The sequence below is a fragment of the Somniosus microcephalus genome, chromosome 9 (assembly GCF_052327205.1).
Source record: "Somniosus microcephalus isolate GS21.2 chromosome 9, FLI_Smic_1.0, whole genome shotgun sequence".
In the NCBI taxonomy this organism is placed as follows: domain Eukaryota; kingdom Metazoa; phylum Chordata; class Chondrichthyes; order Squaliformes; family Somniosidae; genus Somniosus; species Somniosus microcephalus.
Genome location: NC_140995.1, coordinates 182,179,146 through 182,198,261, shown reverse-complemented (window position 1 = coordinate 182,198,261; position 19,116 = coordinate 182,179,146). Strand labels below are relative to the sequence as shown.

At 44.5% G+C, this 19,116-nt stretch overlaps 1 protein-coding gene across 1 annotated transcript; it reads left to right on the top strand.

Annotated features, from left to right (window-relative positions):
- The first annotated feature begins 13,347 nt into the window (after positions 1-13,347).
- On the top strand, positions 13,348-18,861 carry tpbg (trophoblast glycoprotein). Its single transcript, XM_085997670.1, has one exon. The coding sequence runs from the start codon at positions 14,162-14,164 to the stop codon at positions 15,323-15,325; it is 1,164 nt and encodes a 387-aa protein (XP_085853796.1). The 5' UTR covers positions 13,348-14,161; the 3' UTR covers positions 15,326-18,861.
- Positions 18,862-19,116: the final 255 nt, after the last annotated feature.

Below are 19,116 nucleotides of genomic sequence, written 5' to 3'. Positions count from 1 at the left end.
CTAGGGTGTATCCCATCCGGTATTGGTGACTTATCTACTTTAAGTACAGCCAGCCTTTCTAGTACCTCGTCTTTATCAATTCTTATCGCATCCAGTATCTCCTCTACCTCCTCCTTCACTATGTCTATGGCAGCATCCTCTTCCTTGGTGAAGACAGATGCAAAGTGTTCATTTAGTACCTCAGCCATACCCTCTGCCTCCATGCGTAGGTCTTCTTTTTGGTCCCGAATTGCCCCCCACCCTTACCCTGATAACTATTTATATACCTATAGAAGACTTTTGAGTTACCTTTTTATGTTAGCTGCCATTCTATTCTCATGCCCTCTCTTTGCCCCTCTTATTTTCTTTTTCACTTCTCCTCTGAACTTTCTATATTTAGCCTAATTCTCAGATGTATTCTTGACCTGACATCTGTCATACGCACTCTTTTTCTGCTTCATCTTGCTCTCTATCTCTTTCGTCATCCAGGGATTTCTGACTTTAGTTGCCCTACCTTTCCCCCTATTGGTAATGTACCTCGACTGTACCCAAACTATTTTCTCTTTAAAGGCAGCCCATTGTTCCACTACAGTTTTGCCTGCCAATCTTTGATTCCAATTTACCCGGGCCAGATCTGTTCTCATCCCACTGAAATTTGCCTTCCTCCAATTAAGCATTTTTACTCTAGATTGCTCCCTGTCCTTTACCATAGCTAATCTAAACTTTATGATACTATGATCACTGTTCCCTAAATGTTCACCTATTGACACTTGCTCCACTTGACCTACTTCATTACCCAGAACCAGATCCAGTAATGCCTCCTGCCTCATTGGGCCGGAAACATACTGATCAAGAAAGTTCTCCCGAACACACTTCAGAAATTCTTCCCACTTCCTGCCCTTTACACTATTACTATCCCAGTCTCTATTAGGATAGTTGAAGTCCCCCATTATCACTACTCTATAGTTCTTGCATCTCTCTGTAATTTCCCTGCAAATTTGCTCCTCCATATTTTTCCCACTAGTTGGTGGCCTATAGAATACACCTAGTAATATAATGGCACCTCTATTATTTCTTAACTCTTGCCATATAGATTCTGTCGACCCCTCCAGGACATCCTCTCTCTCCAGCACTGTAACATTCTCCTTAACCAATACTGCCACACCACCTCCTATCTTTCCTTCCCTAGCTTTCCTTCACACCCGATATCCAAGAGTATTTAATCCTGCCCTTTTTGAGCCAGGTCTCCGTTATTACCACAACATCATATTCCCATGTGGCTATTTGCGCCTGCAGCACACCAACCTTGTTTACTATGCTTTGTGCGTTCACATACATACACTGTAAACCTATCTTAGACCATCCTGTGTTCTCTCTTAGTCTGACCCCACCTAATACCTTACTATTTCTTGCTTTAGTGCTATCCATCTCTCCCAATCCTTTGTGCCCTTTGTTTCTCCTTTCTAATAGTACATCCTGGTGCCCATACCCTTGCCAACTTAGTTTAAACCATCCCCAACAGCACTAGCAAACCTCCCCGCGAGGTTTTTGGTACCGGCTCTGTTGAGGAGCAACCCATCCAGCCTGTACAGGTCCCACCTCCCGCAGAACCGGCCCCAATGCCTCAGGAATCTGAAGCCCTCCCTCCTGCATTTGCCGGCCAATTAGAGGAAGCGGGTCTGGTGACGTCATTTGATGACGTGTCATCAGCCGGTTTCCTTAAAGAGACCATGGCCAACTTGCTTTTGACATTTGTGCTGTCAGTGTTCTACAGCATTGAGGTGCTGCAAACACTGATGAGCACTGCACAAAGGTGCATGGCTGCACCCAGGCTCTCCCATGCACGCAGGGAGGTCCTCTTCCCTTCCCATGGATGGAAGAGACCTCCCCAGGAGATCAACACAGCCTGGTTGCACATTGCAGAGGAGGGCACAAGCAGGGATGTGGTCAGGAGGACCTGAGTGCAGTGCCGCAAACCTTTCAGTGATCTCAATAGATCCCAAAACATTACTGCAAAGCCACACTCAACCTCATCCTGCTGTGCCTCTCATCACATCCCCATCACTCTGCCTTCCCTACCCTATTCCTACACATCTTTACTCACACCAACTTACCTTGCACCTCCACCCATCCCTCTCTATCTACATTATCACATCCCCATCTCACTAGCCACCCCTCACACTCACCCTCATCCTAGTGCAATCATACCAACTAACAACACACAAGGGTAGGCACTTGGGTGTTTTATGCAATGTTCATGTAAAGTTTCTGTTAATGTGGTGTCAAACATTGAAACCTTTATTTTCAACACTTTGCATTCTTGGACAAATTTGTGTGCAGAAGTGGCTTCATGAGTTGCAGTGAATGGTGAGACATAACGGTACCCCCCATAATGGTCATGAGTATGAAAGGAATGGCTTGAGCATTGTAGGGATGCTTTATGGTGTTGGTGTGGGGTGGTGCCAACCTGGTGCATCATGTGGCAGCCATCAAGTGAAGTAAATGTGGCCGTGGTGAGGCCATCCCTGGCCTCCCAGGCAGCAATGTGGTTGGGTGCTGATGCCCTGTGTAGCATCAGTTGATTGTGGAGAAGGTTGGTATTGTTGTTGGTGCTGCTGGTGTGCCTAGTGATGCTGGTGTTGAGGCTGATCATGGTGGGATTCTGAGGACCAAGGTGAGAGAGCTTCAAGGGCACCCATGCTGATGGAATAGATGGCAGGTGAAGTAGAGATGACAGAAGCGATCTGTTAATGGTGGGAAAGGTAATGAGGTCAGACTGGATGGAGACTTGCAGCATCCTGAATCTGTAGTGGGAATGCAGTTTAGAGAAATTAGTGGTTAAGAGAACATTTCTCAATCAGCTAGGAGCTTTGACTTGACATTTGAAGCTGTCAACTCATCAGCTGATTCAATGGCCAATGACCTCCTGCCTCAGCTTCATAGACGAGATCTAGGCACAGCGGCAAACCGGTGGGCGACCTGTCAAATCCAAAAAGCTGGGGAAAAAACTGTTAAGTGGCTGGAAACAAGTCACTAATGATTTTAATTGCCTCCCCCGCCGCTGCGTGCTGGGTCTGCTCAGCGCTGACAGACCCGACATTTGCTAAAGGCGTGTGGCGGTGGGTTCACAGCAGGGTCCCGACCCGCTGGGGACAAAAAAACACTTTCCCACCCAACCCGCCACTGATCGCGCCCACTGACCGCCCCCCCGCAAAATCCAGCCCTAGATCTTTTTTCAAATATTTTATTGCTTAATTGAGCATATTACCCATGACAGAGGTTTTAAAAAGTTACATATTAACATAGGGACATAGTAATATTTCGGACAGGAAAAGACTATTGGTCCATATAACCCATTCTACTGAACTTCGTGTCAGGTTCCATACCCGATTCCAGACTATTAACTCTGTATCTCCTTTATAACAGGATTCAAGTTTCTCTTAAAAGCTGCTATGATTTTCTGTTCCACCTTCTCACCTCCTCTTACTGAAATGGTTACTCAATCACTTATTTTCCTTTGAAACCCATAACTTTAAAATGTGTCCACTAGCTCTTGAATCCTATTTTTCTGGATCCAAATTTTCCATGAAAATCTAACGACCTCTATCAAATGCCCCATCATACTCCTCTCCAGTGGGTGTGACCTAGTACATTTTGGATGTAAGGGGTGGAAATACAGTCTGAATTGGGAAGCACTGAGGGTTGGATGAACAATGGGATTTAGGGGTCCAGCTACATAAGTCATTATAAACTAGGGTTGAGAGATTACAGTTACATAGATCGACTGGAGAAGCTGGGGTAGCAGTTCGCAGGAGTACTAGGTCAGGCAAAGGCACACGAAAGACAGGCACTAAGGGAATGCACAAGGGTGATTAGTTGACTTTGTTATGTAATATTGGATGGATTGATGTATAAAGTTGGCTTGGAATGTTTCTTTTGTGATGGCTTTTATTAAGCATTGTAGCCAAGAGGATGCTGTGATGGTCCGGAACAGAGGGATGGTAAGGTGTGTGACTGTTGAACAATGGGGATTTGGGGTTGTGTTCAATGGAACCGTACTCGATTGAGGCCACCATGGACAGCCCGGCTGGAGACGATATGCTAGTTCCCTCCTCCCTTCCTCCTCCTCCTCCTCTTCTTCTTCCTCTTCCTCCTCCCTCTGAGCATCTTGTCCTCTTCTTTGCTGCCTCTGCTCCATCTCCCTGTCATGGGGGGCCAAGGGGGATGGCAACTACAGCACCCATGACTGGGAGCAAGTGGTCTGACCAGAACCTCTTGAATTCAGAACCAAGGCCGTCTCCACTTGCAGCACCACTCCCTGTCACCTCACCAACTTTAACCAACTCTGGAAAGCACCAAACACTTCCACAAACTTACACAGAGCCAGTAGAAATGAATCAGCAACTGCCTGTAACCTGAGAGTGGTGGTTGACCCCTTTAAATGTCGCTGGTGGGGGGTTGTCGCTGCTGCTGAACGTATGTTCAGCTGTGCAAAGTTAAGACAGGACGTTAGCTCCAGCGTTGAGGACAAAAATGGCAGCACCAAATCTGCATCACACGCTAATTGACATCATGATCTGCCTACTCTACATACTTAGGCGCACGTGCCTAACGCCTACCCTACCGCCCTCACCAAAATGGCGTCCAGTGCGGCCTGCAACAGAAGAGTGCGTGAACGATGTGGACGACATTTTCGACACAAAACACTACCCATAGCGCCGAAAAATCAGGCGCTACAGAGCTGAATTTCTAGCCCATTATCTGGTCATTCATCTCATTGTTGTTTATAGGACCTTGCTGTGAATAAATTAGTTGTCACATTTGTCTATATTACAACAATAACTACACTTCAAAAATACTTAATTGGTTGTGATGTGCTTTAAATGTCCTGAGATTATGAAAGGCACTATATAAATAGTGGCAGGAGGAATCCCGGGTCCCCAGCGGATTTCCCTCCCATTTGTCTATGTTATCACCACTTCCTAGGGTCGTCATGTGGAAGCTTACAGTAATCCCCATGAAGCAGTAGGAATTCTGCCAAAGTCACCTCATGGGTGGGGAGGGGGCTTGTGGTGGCCTCCTATATCTCCATTTCATCCCCACACTTACCTGCTGCAGGCCTTAATCTTGCCTTGCAGTAATTCTGCATCACTCTGCAAAAACAGAAAGAGTTCATTGTAAGAACCATCGGTACTTCAGGGTAACACTGTGTACTGTGAGAGCAAAAGATCTTTCACAGTTAGCAGCTGGTTCCAATCAGTGGTCAGAGTTAGATACACTCAGGTCTGTCAAGGTTGAACGAAAGGCCATGTTTACTGAACAAGCTACTAAGTGCCTGGGGTGACCCAAGGAGAGCCATCTTACCTTGTGCTGTTTTGACCAATGATTTACACCCTAGCAAAGCGACATAAGTTTTCACTTTGGACCTGGGAATAATCTAATGCTTTATCTGGAATGTCTTGGATCGTTATTTAAAGCCAGACAGAGTAAATGTTTTTTCAACTGATGGATAGATCTAGCTTTCCTCAAGTTAGTAAGAATTTCCCATTATATGTGCTTGAAATATGCCTGTCCAAGATGTCGCTAAATAAGAGAATCCTTGCAACAAGATGTACCACACAGACTGGTTGAAATGAAAAGAGGTTTTAACTTGAGAATCAAAAGATATAAAAGATGTATTTTCTGAAACAAAAGAGCAAAAAAATCAGGTCGAGACCAGAGAAGACAGACAGAAGGCTTTTGACTGAGAGATAGAAATTATACAAGTTCAGAAAAAATTAAGAATTCCATTAGCCAGAGAAAGGCATCATCATGTATATGTAAGAGTTAAATTCCTGAGAATAGAAGCAAGGTTAGGGCTACCAAGGGAGAACAAATATCATAAGAAAGCCAAACTAGTACAACAACAGATAGTGATTCATCACGTTGATGTCCTGAAGGAGACAAGACCAACAACCTTCCTACACTGACTCGGAAGGATAGGTTGTACAAGATCCATAAATCTTTGCTCAAGCTTCCAGTTTATCAATAATAAGCTAAACTAACTAGACTTTTAAGATATCTGATTCACCTATTATTCAAGGCTGTTAACTTGTTAGCTATACACAGAACCAACCTTACTGACTTTATATCAATTATGAATTGAGTATAATACCAACTTTCAATAGGTAGACCCAGCTGCTGCTGAGCTCCCGTGGAACATTTGGAATGCCTTTGAAACCCAGATATTAATTCTGTCAATAATATGTCTAAGTATTTTGAGCAGCCTCGCTGTTTAATATTAAGGTGCGGTTAATTGTTTTATCCTAAGTGGCTTAATAAAGAAATATTCATGATTTCATGGCCTGACTTTGTTTTTGATGACTTTAGCAAGAAGAGGTTAACTCAATTATTCAGTAGCTTATCTGAATCCCAATAGGAGCATGGTAGTGTAAATGTTAATGTAATTTGAACTGGTTGATACAAGATGATTCAAGCAAACCAAATAATAACATTTATTACAAGAATTTTCAGATGGTTCTTTGACGAGGAGTTAAGGTGAAGAAGTTAAGGATTTATTTGGTGACCTTTGATTAATATCCCATACAAGGTTTACTGGGGTATCAATTCCACTGTTATTACACACTTGATTCCATCTTTTGCAGACGACACAAAGCTGGGTGGGCATGTGTGCTGTGAGGAGGATGCCGAGAAACTCCAGGATGATTTGGACAGGTTGGGTGATTGGGCAGAAGCATGGCAGATGCAATATAACGTGGATAAATGCGAGGTTATCCACTTTGGTGTCAAAAACAGTAAGGCAGATTATTATCTGAATGGCAATAGATTGGGAGAAAGGGAAGTGCAACGAGACCTGGGTGTCCTTGTGCACCAGCCGCTGAAGGTAAGCATGCAGGTGCAGCAGGCGGTTAAGAAGGCAAATGGTATGTTGGCCTCCGTAGTGAGAGGGTTTGAGTACAGGAACAAGGATGTCTTGCTGCAGTTGTACAGGGCCTTGGTGAGACCACATCTTGAGTATTGTGTGCAGTTTTGGTCACCTTATCTGAGGAAGGATTTTCTTGCCATGGAAGGAGTTCAGCGAAGATTCACCAGGCTGATACCTGGGATGGCAGGAATGACGTATGAGGAGATACTCGCTGGAGTTTAGAAGAATGAGAGGGGATCTCATTGAAACGTATAAAATTCTGACAGGACTGGACAGACTAGATGCAGGAAGGATGTTCCCGATGGTCGGGGTGTCCAGAACCAGGGGTCACAGTCTAAGGATAAGGGGTAAGCCATTTAGGACAGAAATGAGGAGGAATTTCTTCACCCAGAGAGTGGTGAATCTGTGGAATTCTCTACCACAGAAGGCAGTAGAGGCCAATTCATTAAATATATTCAAGAAGGAGTTGGATATATTTCTTAAGGCTAAAGGGATCAAGGAGTATGGGGAGAAAGCAGGGACAGGGTACTGAATTTGGATGAATGGCGGAGCAGGCTCGAGGGGCCGAATGGCCTACTCCTGCTCCTACTATGTTTCTATCTTCTTGGTGCCATGATCGCCAACATTATCAACCCTTCTTCTGTTCTGTCACGATTCGTTATAAAATTGCTGCCATCACCCCCTTCTAAAAATGGCACTCTCTGAAACCACCAGCCTATCTTCAATTTGTCCTTTCTCTCCAAGGTCCTTGAACATGTCATTGTCATACAACTCCACCCAGCTCCCCAGAACTCCCTTCTCAAATCCCACAAATATGATTTCTAAGCTGCCCACAATGTTAAGACTGCCCTGGTGAAAGTGACCAATGACATCTTGTATGATTATCATTATAGCTTAATATCCTTTCTCAGCCTCCTTGATCTCTCTGCTACCTTCAACACTGTCAGCAACTCCATTCTTCTCTGCTGCCTATCCTCCCGAGTCTACATTCATGGCATTGCTCTCCAGGTTCCATTCGTGCTTGACCCAACATTGCCATTACATCTCCTTAAATGGCATTGGGGTAGATCTCGTCTTTTTGCGATAGTGTAAAACTGGTGATAGCAAATCAGCAGCCCGTTTCATATCTCTCCCGAAGTCAACTCCAATGTCCCTAAATAATTGAGAAAATGAAGGTTAACAGCACTAAAGATAATTGTGAGGAGTATAGAAAGTGTTGTGGGGAGGTAAAAAGGGAGATTAGAAAGGCTAAAGGATATCTAAAAAATGGACTATCAGATAATATAAAAGCAAATAGCAAGGGTTTTTATAAGCATATAAAAATAGTTAGAGGGTAGTAAACCTCAGGAATGAAAGAGGGAGTCTAGCTGTGGAGGATGAAGGTATGAAGGAGATATTAAATAAATATTTTGCATTTTTTTTCACAAATGGTGGTGGAAGTGAGAATAAAGGTAGACTAGAGGATGATATGAAAGAAAGAAGACTTGCATTTATATAGCGCCTTTCACAACTACCAGACATCTCAAAGTGCTTTACAGCCAATTAAGTACTTTTGAAGTGGAGTCACTGTTCAAATGTGGGAAACGCAGCAGCCAATTTGCGCACAGCAAGCTCCCACAAACAGCAATGTGAAAATGCCCAGATAATCTGTTTTTGTTATGTTGGTTGAGGGAGAAAATATTGGCCAGGACACCGGGGATAACTCCCCTGCTCTTCTTCGAAATAGTGCCATGGGATCTTTTACTTCCATCTGAGAGAGCAGACGGGACCTCGGTTTAACGACTCATCCGAAAGACGGCCCCTCTGACAGTACAGCATTCCCTCAGCACTGCACCAGAGTGTCAGCCTAGCTTTATGTGCTCAAGTCCCTGGAGTGGAACTTGAACCCACAACCTTCTGACTCAGAGGCGAGTGTGCTACCCACTGAACCACAGCTGACACTATATGGAATAATTGTTAAAGATAATTGTAGAAAAGGAATTGGTTCTGAAAAAATTAGTATAATTCAGTGTGGCTAAATCACCAGGCCCTGATGGTATGCACTCTAGACTTTTCAGTCCTCCTTAAATATGCAAATTGTGCTGTTGGACTAGAGAGTAGCTTATGTAACAACTTTGTCAAAAAAAGGGAGGGATGGATAACCCAGGTAACTATAGACCAATTAGTCTAACGTCAGTTGTGGACAAAGTCTTAGAATCCGTAAATCAAGATAAAATGAGTTAGCAGTTAGAACTGCATGGATTAATCGGGGTTGGGGGGGGGAGTGGAGAGACTTGGATCGAGGACAATCAGCACAGATTTGTTAAAAACAATATAATAGCAAAATACTGCGGATGCTGGAAATCTGAAATAACAACAGAAAATGCTGGAAACACTCAGCAGGCCAGGCACCATCCGTGGAGAAAGAAACAAGAGTTAACGCTTCAGGTCTGGGACCCTTCATCAGAACTGGAAAAAGCTGGAGATGTAACAGATATTAAGCAGGTGCAGAGACAGGGGGGGGGGTTTAGGAGGAGAGGAACGAATTGAAAGAACACCCTGTACTTTTGTAAGAGGCAGGAAAGATAAAATGTTGCAAATGGGAATGGCAAAAATCATACAGCATGAAAAATGGGGGCAGGGATAATTATCTGAAATTGTTGAACTCAATGTTGAGTCCGGCAGGCTGTAAAGTGCCTAATCGAAAGATGAGGTGCTGTTCCTCAAGCTTACATTGAGCTTCATTGGAACAGTGTAAGAGGCCGAGGACAGAGAGGTCAGAGTGGGAGTGAAGCAGTGAATTAAAGTGACAGGCAACCGGAAGCTCAGGGTCACCCTTACGGACTGAATGGAGGTGTTCCGCAAAGCGGTTGCCCAATCTGCGTTTGGTCTCCCCAATGTAGAGGAGACCGCTTGTTAAAAACAAGCTATGTTTGACAAATTTAATAGAGTTTTTTGAAGAAGTGACTGGTTGGATAAAGGGAGTGCAGTAGATATAGTGCGTATGGATTTTCAGACGTCAATGTTGAAGCATGGAATGCTTTGCCACAGACAGTGGTTGAAGTAAAGAGCATTGCATTGCTTAGGAGAAAACTGAACAAAAATCTGAAGCAGAGGAAGATACAGTGCTATGGGGAGAGACGCAGTGGGATTACTTTCGGATGGGTCTCCTTATGTGCTGCAAACTTATATGGTTATATGTGAGTGAAAATACACTTGCAGGTGAAAGCTGGAAGTGTAAAGGGTGCCATGCTACCTCGTGGTCCTTGACATTAAGCAGCTTAAGCATTTTAATATAGTGTGTGGGGAAGTTCATTGCAAGTGACAGACATATTTAGTACAGTGCATTCTTGGAAAATGTGGCCTATCTTGCCTGACCAGGTAATGTCATTAATCTTTTTTTGCTGTTGAATCGCTGTGTGAGGGGTAATGGGATTTGGCACATACTGTCCTGAATCACCTTATTTCACTACCCCTGAGCATCTCTTCTTGGGGGCCCGCGTTTACTCCGTTCCAAAGAGAGCCTCCCTCCTCAGTCTGACGTTCTGCAGCAACACTTCCACAGCGGCCTCTGAGAATCATAGAATCATAGAATGATACCGCACAGAAGGAAGCCATTTGGATCATCATGCCTCTTTAAAAGAGCTATCAAATTAGCTCCACTCCCCATAGCCCTATAATTTTTTTCCCTTCAAGTATTTATCCAATTCTCTTTTGCAAGTTACTATTGAATCTGTTTCCACCCCTCTTTCAGGCAGTGCAATCCTCACTGAAGCTTACTGCATAAAAAAAATTCTCATGTCACCTTGAGTTCTTTTGCCTATTACCTTAAATCTGTATCCTTTGGTTACCGACCCTTCTGCAACTGGAAACAGTTTCTCCTTATTTACTCTATCAAAACCATTCATGATTTTGAACACCTCTATCAAATCGCCTCTAAATCGTCTCTGCTTGAAGGAGAAAAACCCCAGCTTCTCCAGTCTCTCCACATAACTGAAGTCCCTCATCCCTGGTACCATTCTAGTAAATCTCTTCTGCACCCTCTCTAAGGCATCCTTTCTATACTGCCGCTGAGGTATAACCAGTCTTGTACATAGGTTTAATATAACTTACTTGCTTTTGTACTCTATGCCTCTATTAATAAAGCCAAAAATTCCACATGTTGTTTTATCAGCTTTCTCAACGTGTCCTACCAACTGCAAAGATTTGTGTACGTACACCCCCAGGGCGCTCTGTGTTCCTGCACCCCCTTTAAATTTGTACCCTTTAGTTTATATTGCCTCCCCTCATTCTTCCTATCAAAATGTACCAATTCACACTTCAGTGTTAAATTTCATCTGCCGTGTGTCTGCCCATTTCACCACTTCTTTCTATGTCCTCCTGAAGTCTGTTCCTATCCTCCTCATTGTTTACTACATTTTCGAGTTTCTTGTTATCTGCAAACGTTGAAATTATGCCCTGTATATCCAAATTCCGGGTCATTAATATACATCAAGAAGAGTAGTGGTCCCAACACCGAACCCCTGGGGGACACCACTGTATACTTCCCTCCAGTCTGAAAAACAACAGTTCACCACTACTCTCTGCTTTCCCTCCCTTAGCCAATTTCGTATCCACGCTGTGCCTTTAATCCCATGGGCTTTCATTTTGCTAACAAGTCTATTATGTGGTCCCAGAGAAGCGGAAAACATTCTAGCCGGCACCTCACTCATGGCTTTTTTTCCCCCAAATATAATTTGCTTAGGGACTTGGGCATTGCGAAAATGAATCTATCCCTTTAAATCTTGCAGGAGCGTGCTATTCACCGCACTCCCTCCCCTCCAGCACCAAACGGCAACTCCCAATCACAGGAATTTATAATACCTGGAGCGCAGTCACAGTATTTTAATTAATGAAACTGAGCCTGAGAATGATAATTGTCGGCTGGGTGCAAACCGCAACGCTTCATAGGTCTGGTCGGACTCACGCATGATCGCAGACTTGGCGAATTGTGTGGCGTAGTTAACTATCATTACAGGGGGGTGGGGGGCGTTGAATTGAGGGGTGATACGGCGTTTAACGCCTGGTTGTAGCCTGTCACTTGGTATAAGCTTTGCACGAGTCTGTACAATCGTGTAATTGAGGCCAAATAATATTGTAAAGAAAGTGAGCCCCGTTTTGCAGAGGATCGTATCAATTCAGCATTGTCTCCATCACATTTACCAGGAACCCGAATTAAAAACGAAATAGTTTGAGGGGAGGACAGAAAACATACCCAAAGAACAAATTATAATAATGAAGTTGGATATTAGATTGGTGGATAATGGAGTAATGTGGACTTTCAAATTTGGGTGGATAAGGCAGAGCCCTTCTTTTCCAATCTCGCAGCATCTCCACCCTCCCTCTGCCATCCAAACACACACTCCTGATGCACAGACAGCACTGCATTTTCAAACAATTCGCGACTCAAAACTAATCTGGTAACATGCCTGACCTATTCACTGATCTAATATTCCTTCGGGTGCTGCTCTGTAGAATCGATGCTCCAAAATGTATTTAAAGTGGGAGGACTCGTAAAAATCAACATTTCATTGTGCAGTACACACGTCTGTTGCATATATGACAAATAAAATTGAATTGAATTGAATTGAAGTTCTACACCGGGGCACATTAAATGTTACAGGAAACCGCAAGAAAACAAATTGTGTTCACAAACTTTTAGACGTATTTAAGGCAGTGATCTATTGTGGGGTTCAGAAAACGAAAATTAAACAAGCTCGACTAACTGCGGTTTATCTATCTGAACGAAACTCATGAGGAGGAAAGCGAATGATCCGTTTGCCTCATCGGTGGAACGGAGGCGGTTAGGCGAGAGAGAGCCCTTGTCCCGCAAGGCTACAAGAACAGGTCAAACCACTGGATTAGTGTATAACGTGGCCAGTTATATATCTCTGTGTCTTGTCTATAATCGCTTAAATTCAGGAGTCAAGCACCCATTCCAATTAATCAATAATGAATGTTTGGAGAAAATGTGATACTACACAAATTTAAAAACAAAACGCGGCATATTCTATGTAACAACGTTGCTGTTAATCAGTTGGTTTCTAAAACACAGCGCGCTGAGATGACAAGGTGTTTCATCAGCTTCTAAGTACAGAGCTCCCATTTACTATTTGCTAACCCAACTCTTATACCAAGTGAACACAAGGGCGGGTATTGCCCCCCTTTTTTTTCAGGCTGTTGATTTTTTTTACAAGTCCGATTTTCTTTAAAAGGTCGATCGCCCTGATTTGTGATGTTTAATAAACAGCATTTACGGTATTTCAATAGGGAGGTACCCGCCGGGTTCGAGTCATTTGTAGCCGGGCAGATTGTCTCCCATCCAGTTATTAAATAAAGTATTTACCGAACTCATTAAACCCTTATATGATTAACACAAAAGAAATGTGCCCTTCGCGTCCGACCGCAAAACCTGCAGAGCAGGCGCTGGTGTTGGTGATCACCCCACATCCTGTTCGAGTAGTCCTGCCCACGGCGATTACTTTCTGTGGCGCAGCGAGTCATTTCCTTTCTCGCAGCGATTGGGGGAGAAATACGTGGAAGTGTGTAAAGTTAGACCAGGGTCTAGTAAAGGAGGAGGAGGAGGGGGCGGTCTGGTTTGGGACGCCGGCTCTCACGATTGGATTTGGGTTTCTCTTTTTTTATCCATTTTTTTCTCTCTGCGAGATCTGTAGTCAATCATCAAACTGAGAGAGGGGGACACACGGCAGAAAAATCTAACCTGAGACCCTCGGAGCCCATTCTCAGCATCCTCCTCCTTATCATCATCATCATCACCCGGAAGAGCTGTAAACAACAAGCACAGGAGAGTGAAACTTCCAGCAGGCGGGAATTCTCAGCCCGAGAGAGAGAGAGAGAGAGAGAGAAACAAAGCGGAAAGTTCACTTATTTGCAAAGGGGGATCGATGGATTGAGTGAGAGGAAGAAGAGCGAGGTGAAGAGGACGAGGGTCACACAGAGGGAGAGGGAGAGGGAAGGGATCTCCGGGGCTTGGCGGCGCCTCGCACGCTGCCTCTCTGTCTGTCTGCTCGGATTTCCTCCGGCGGGGTCCGGACCCGGAGCTTTGATCCGCTTTAACTCCCAGTCGCGGGAGTTTCTAACCACGATTTAGACCGCTCCTGCCCTGTTCTGCCCCCCAAGTTCCTCCCTTACCGTGACCGTGGAAGGGTCTTAAAAAGAGAGGTTGAAAGTGGTGGTGGTGGTGGTGGGGGGGAAGGCCGATCCAAACTCGATGATAGGATGTCTGGGTGCGGGCCGGTGCAGACTTGCCGCTGCGGCGATGGGGCGAGGGCGCTGGCCGGGCTGGGACTGGGACTGGGACTGGCGCTGCTCCTGCTGCCGCTGCGGGGCTCGCTCGGCGCCGCCGGCTGCCCCAGCTCCTGCGAGTGCTCGGAGCCGGCCAAGACGGTGAAGTGCGTCAACCGGGGGCTGAGCGGCATCCCGAGCGGCATCCCGGCCAGCGTCAGGAACCTCTTCATCACCGGCAACAACATCTCCAGCCTGGCCAGCGGGGCTTTCGGCGGATCGCTGCCGCAGCTGCTCAGCCTGAGTCTCAGCGGCAACAGGATCGAGGCGGTGGGGCCGCGGGTCTTCGCCGCCCTGCCCAGCCTGCAGCAGCTCGACCTCAGCGACAACCGCATCTCCGCCCTGCACCCGGCGGCTTTCGGCGCCGGCCCGCACAGCCTGCGGGAGCTCGACCTGAGCCGGGCGCTGCTGGACGGCTCGGCGGTGGAGGAGCTCTCCGAGCTGCTGCAGAACGGCAGCCTCGCCAACCTGGTGCGGCTCCAGCTCTCGGCCAACGACCTCTTCTACCTGCCGGCCCGCACCTTCTCCCGCCTGCCCAAGCTCCGGCACCTGGAGCTCGGCAACAACTCGCTCGTCGACTTGAGGGACACTTTCCAGAACTTGAACTTGCAGACGCTCGACCTCAGCTCCAACGCGCTCAAGACGCTGGGCAACAGCACGCTGAGCGAGCTGAGCGGCCAGCCCCAGATCAGCGTCAACCTGCGGGACAACCCCTTCGCCTGCGACTGCGGCATCGAGGAGTTCCTGGCCTGGCTGGAAAGCACCGAGAAAGTGGAGCAGAAAGACAGGCTGCTTTGCGCTTCGCCAGAAAGCATGAAAAACAAACCCATCCTGCAGGCCAAATACTCCGATTTGGAGTGCACCTTCCGAGGAAACATGGAGAGCGTTTTGCAAACTTCTTACGTCTTCCTGGGGATAGTTCTGGCCCTGATCGGGGTGATCTTCATGTTTGTCCTGTACCTCAACAGAAAAGGCATCAAAAAGTGGCTTTATAACGTCAGGGATGCATGTCGAGACCATATGGAAGGTTATCATTACAGATACGAGATTAACTCCGACCCCAGATTGACAAACCTTGGCTCTAATTCGGATGTGTAAATCACATTGCTGCGGAAATGGACTTGTTTGAGACTAAAGACGGTCCGATTGGATTTTTTTTACTATTAATTATTTGTAATAGCTATGCATGAGGACATCCACTCGGACCAGGGGGGCTGAAGTTGCTGCTTGTGTCACTCTCCATGGAAACCCGAGTGACAAAAGGTTTGACTCTCACAGTGGGAAGCGCTCCATGTGCTGCTGCGATGTGTGTGTGTGTGTGTGATCCTTCTCTCTCCCTCTTTCATGGCCTGCTGTGTGATGGTGCTAAAGAGAGAGAGAGAGAGAGGGGGCGCGTTTGGAAGGTATTGAAGCTCTCTCCAAGCCTCGTTGCAATAATAAGAGTACATCTTCAAACTTACTGAGGAATTAGACCGCCAGTGTATTATAGTCGGGAGAAGGGATTAATTGCTACAGTAACCATTTTACCATTTCATTGGATGAAACAAAACAAAAAACCGATATAAGCAATAAAATAATGCTGTACCAAACAGTTTTTGAACATTGGCTTCACCAAGTCGGGAGTTTTATCATCGGTCCCCAGGCGGTGTAGTAGCACAAAGCAAGCAACTGGTTTAGTGCTTTATTAGAAGTTCCAGAGACTTAAATCAGATCCTAGTTACAAAATGAAAGAGGCGCTTATTACCGTAGTGATATTTTAATGCAAGCTTAATTGTTTAAAAAATAAATCTACCTATCTTCCATCAACTTAGCAAAGTAAAGTGACAAATAAAGTCAGCGGTTTATTTTTTTGTTTGTTGCATTGGGTAATGAGGATTATTGGAATGCAAGCTGGTCGTCAGCCTGTCTGCTCCTGTGAAACCCCGGGGTTTGGAAACATCTGGATCCACAAAGATCAAGGACTCTTCCCCACCCCATCCCCCATTGTTGCTTAAAAGAATGTAAGACTGCGTGGAGAGTGGTTCTATTGATGTTGCCCGCAGGCCGCCCTCCGAGTGTCACAATGTCGAAGGACTGTGAAATCCCGCCCGACAACTAACTACGGGTGGACATGTAGGTGGAATCGGCAACATCACACTAATGCCGAGCCTCGCAGTTTATATGGAATTTTTTTAAAGTGCATCTTTGCAAGTCCAACGTTTTGTAATATTTTCAAGAACTCCTCGCCTGCATGAACTTTCGACCCACTTAACCTCTCGACTAAAATAAATACCCAAGGCTACAATAAAGAATATTAATTAGTCAAGTTTAGCAAAATCAACATTTGGGAATTTGCATTGAAGGAGTTTATATGCAGCACGCACGCACACACAGACACTGCGGAAACGAACTGCAAAGTGGGACTGTAAATACCAAATAATTGCACGGACGAGCCTGCATTATTTATCAAAGCCGTTAATTAGATTCACAATCCGATAGTAAAATATAATTAGAACTTAAATGCTTAGCACCACTTGATATAGTGCATGACTGTTCTGGTACTTTTGGGGAGGGGTTGCACTGGGGTTATACTAGAATATTGCTAGCCAGAGAATGAATCCAGCTCATTTAACATTTGTTCAGCTTCTCAGCATGAACGAGCCTTGCAGCATCACAACAGCACCGGACTTAAGTCCAACCACTTGGCTGCCTTTCATGTACAGTGATTTCCATCAGAACATAATAGGTGACAGTCAGAAACATTTCACTTTCTGTAATCCTTTTTTTTCTTGCAATGCAGATGCATGTCTTAGAAGTGAGGCATTCTCGCTTCAGAACATTTTATTTTGGTGCACGCACTATGGAAAAGTTTGAAAATTCTTTCTCTAATTTAGGTATTCATTAAGAAAGGATTAACTTTTTACACAACATACTGTGGAACGTTTGATGGAGTGATTTCATAGAACAAGATGAAAAAGTGAAATAGCACCGAACTAATGTTCATAACCTCCTACAAATTTCTAATTACAGATCAATTTAATTCATTTGACTATTTTGTCAATGATTTGGCAGATTGCTTAGTGACAGGCTTGTACGCCTTGGCATCTAGACACATACCATTTGCTTGACTTGGCAAAGTGTAGGCTTCCCAGCATTGCCGCAGACTAACAGTCCTCCTTCAGTCTCAACCAGCAGGGAGTTCTTTAAACGCTGTGACTGTAATAACACACCAGGCTGTAGAATTTGCACAGCCTGGCATTTCAGAGAAATTGGGTTGCGGACAGTTACTAAAACTTAGCCTTACATTTGTAATCGCGGAGGTGGACGAAATCAGACAGATCGAACAAGTTGAATATAGAATAGTTCACTACAAGATCCTCCTCAATAAGGCAGCGGAAACTTAAGCTCTGATCAGTTATAGAATCATAGTACAGCACAGAAGGAGGCCATTCGGCCCATCGAGTCTGCGCTGGCTCTTTCGAAGTGCAATCCAGTTAGTCCCACTCTCCCGCTCTTTCCCCATATCCCTGCAATGTTTTCTCCTTCAAGTATTTATCTAATTCCCTTTTGAAGGCTACTATTGAATCTGTATCCACCACCCTACCAGGCAGTGCACTCCAATTGTTCATATTTGTAACAAAATACAACCTAAAGCTACGACCGTTAGAAATCAGCTGGTCTCTTTTATGTTCACGGGCATTTGCCTTTTTAGTAGTCCCAAAATCTACTTGAAAAATATATTTTCAACCAGTGTTAACTATTTGAATTCCTAAAGCACTGTGGGAAACATAAACTTCCACCGTTCAATTAACCAATTTTATCCAAATCTATTCTTTGAAAGATATATATTTATATAAAATGACTTTAGTTATGAAACAAGACTCGGGCATGAACGGGGTATATATAGATGTTTTAAAGTGCGGACTGGCTGCCCGTGTCTTGTACTTCACCCCAAAAAATGAGACTGTTTGCATAGTCACTTGTAATAACTGTATAAAGCAGGTAGCATGGTCCCTTCCTAAGCTATTGTTCTTATGGAGGTTCTATTTTTCAATGTTGTTTTTCTTGTCGGGTGCTAATAATTGTTTTTTATTATTGTCTAAAATTTCTTTCAATTGCATTCTGATCATTTTCTCCAAGGAATAGTACACAGGTATGATTTCATTGACCGAACAAAAAAAAAAGAAAATCACAGACAGAAATCTAGGTTAATGCCATCTGGAGTGCATTTTGTTCTGCTCTATATATAGGTTTGCACCAGTGAAGAGATAGGGAGAAATGTGCTGAATACAGCTTTTTGCCATGTCACATCCTTGACTAGTGCCATCGGTCTTATGCATACTGGAGTCATAAACAAGGCCATAAGGTGAGGGTGGGTCAGTTACCTATTTATTTGAAGGCCTCATAACGTTGCTCATTTAATCATCAAAGGATAACTGTGTCAGTTAAAGAATCATTGCATGCAAAAGAAAGCAGTGTAATGGAAGTTGGAAAAAAGAGAAAGTCGCATTCTTAGAGCCCTGAAGAATGTAAGCATATTCAAGCTGTATGTTTCCTGCTTAACAATGGCTTTGTTAACTTTTATTAAGAAAAATAAATAATATCATAGCTACTTTTTGGTCTTAATTGAATGTGGCTTTGATTACTAACATTGATTACTTTCATTATGTTTGTGTGTGCGAGTGCATGTGGTAGTCACGCTGCTGGATATAGTTACTGGCACCTTCACATTCTGTGAATGACGACGGCATCTTCCTCATAGTGAAGACATTCATTGCAAGTTATTCATTTCCATTTTTAAAAAGTGCAACATGAAGAACAGATAGGATTTGTTTTGATTTATTAAAGAAAAAGTGATTCATCATCCAAATGCCCAGTTATTCTGTGTGATCTGATTTCATTTGACTTCT

What these genes read in the sequence shown, in the direction of transcription:
- tpbg (XM_085997670.1), top strand. Translation starts at nt 14,162, where the DNA reads ATGTCTGGGTGCGGGCCGGTGCAGACTTGCCGCTGCGGCGATGGGGCG.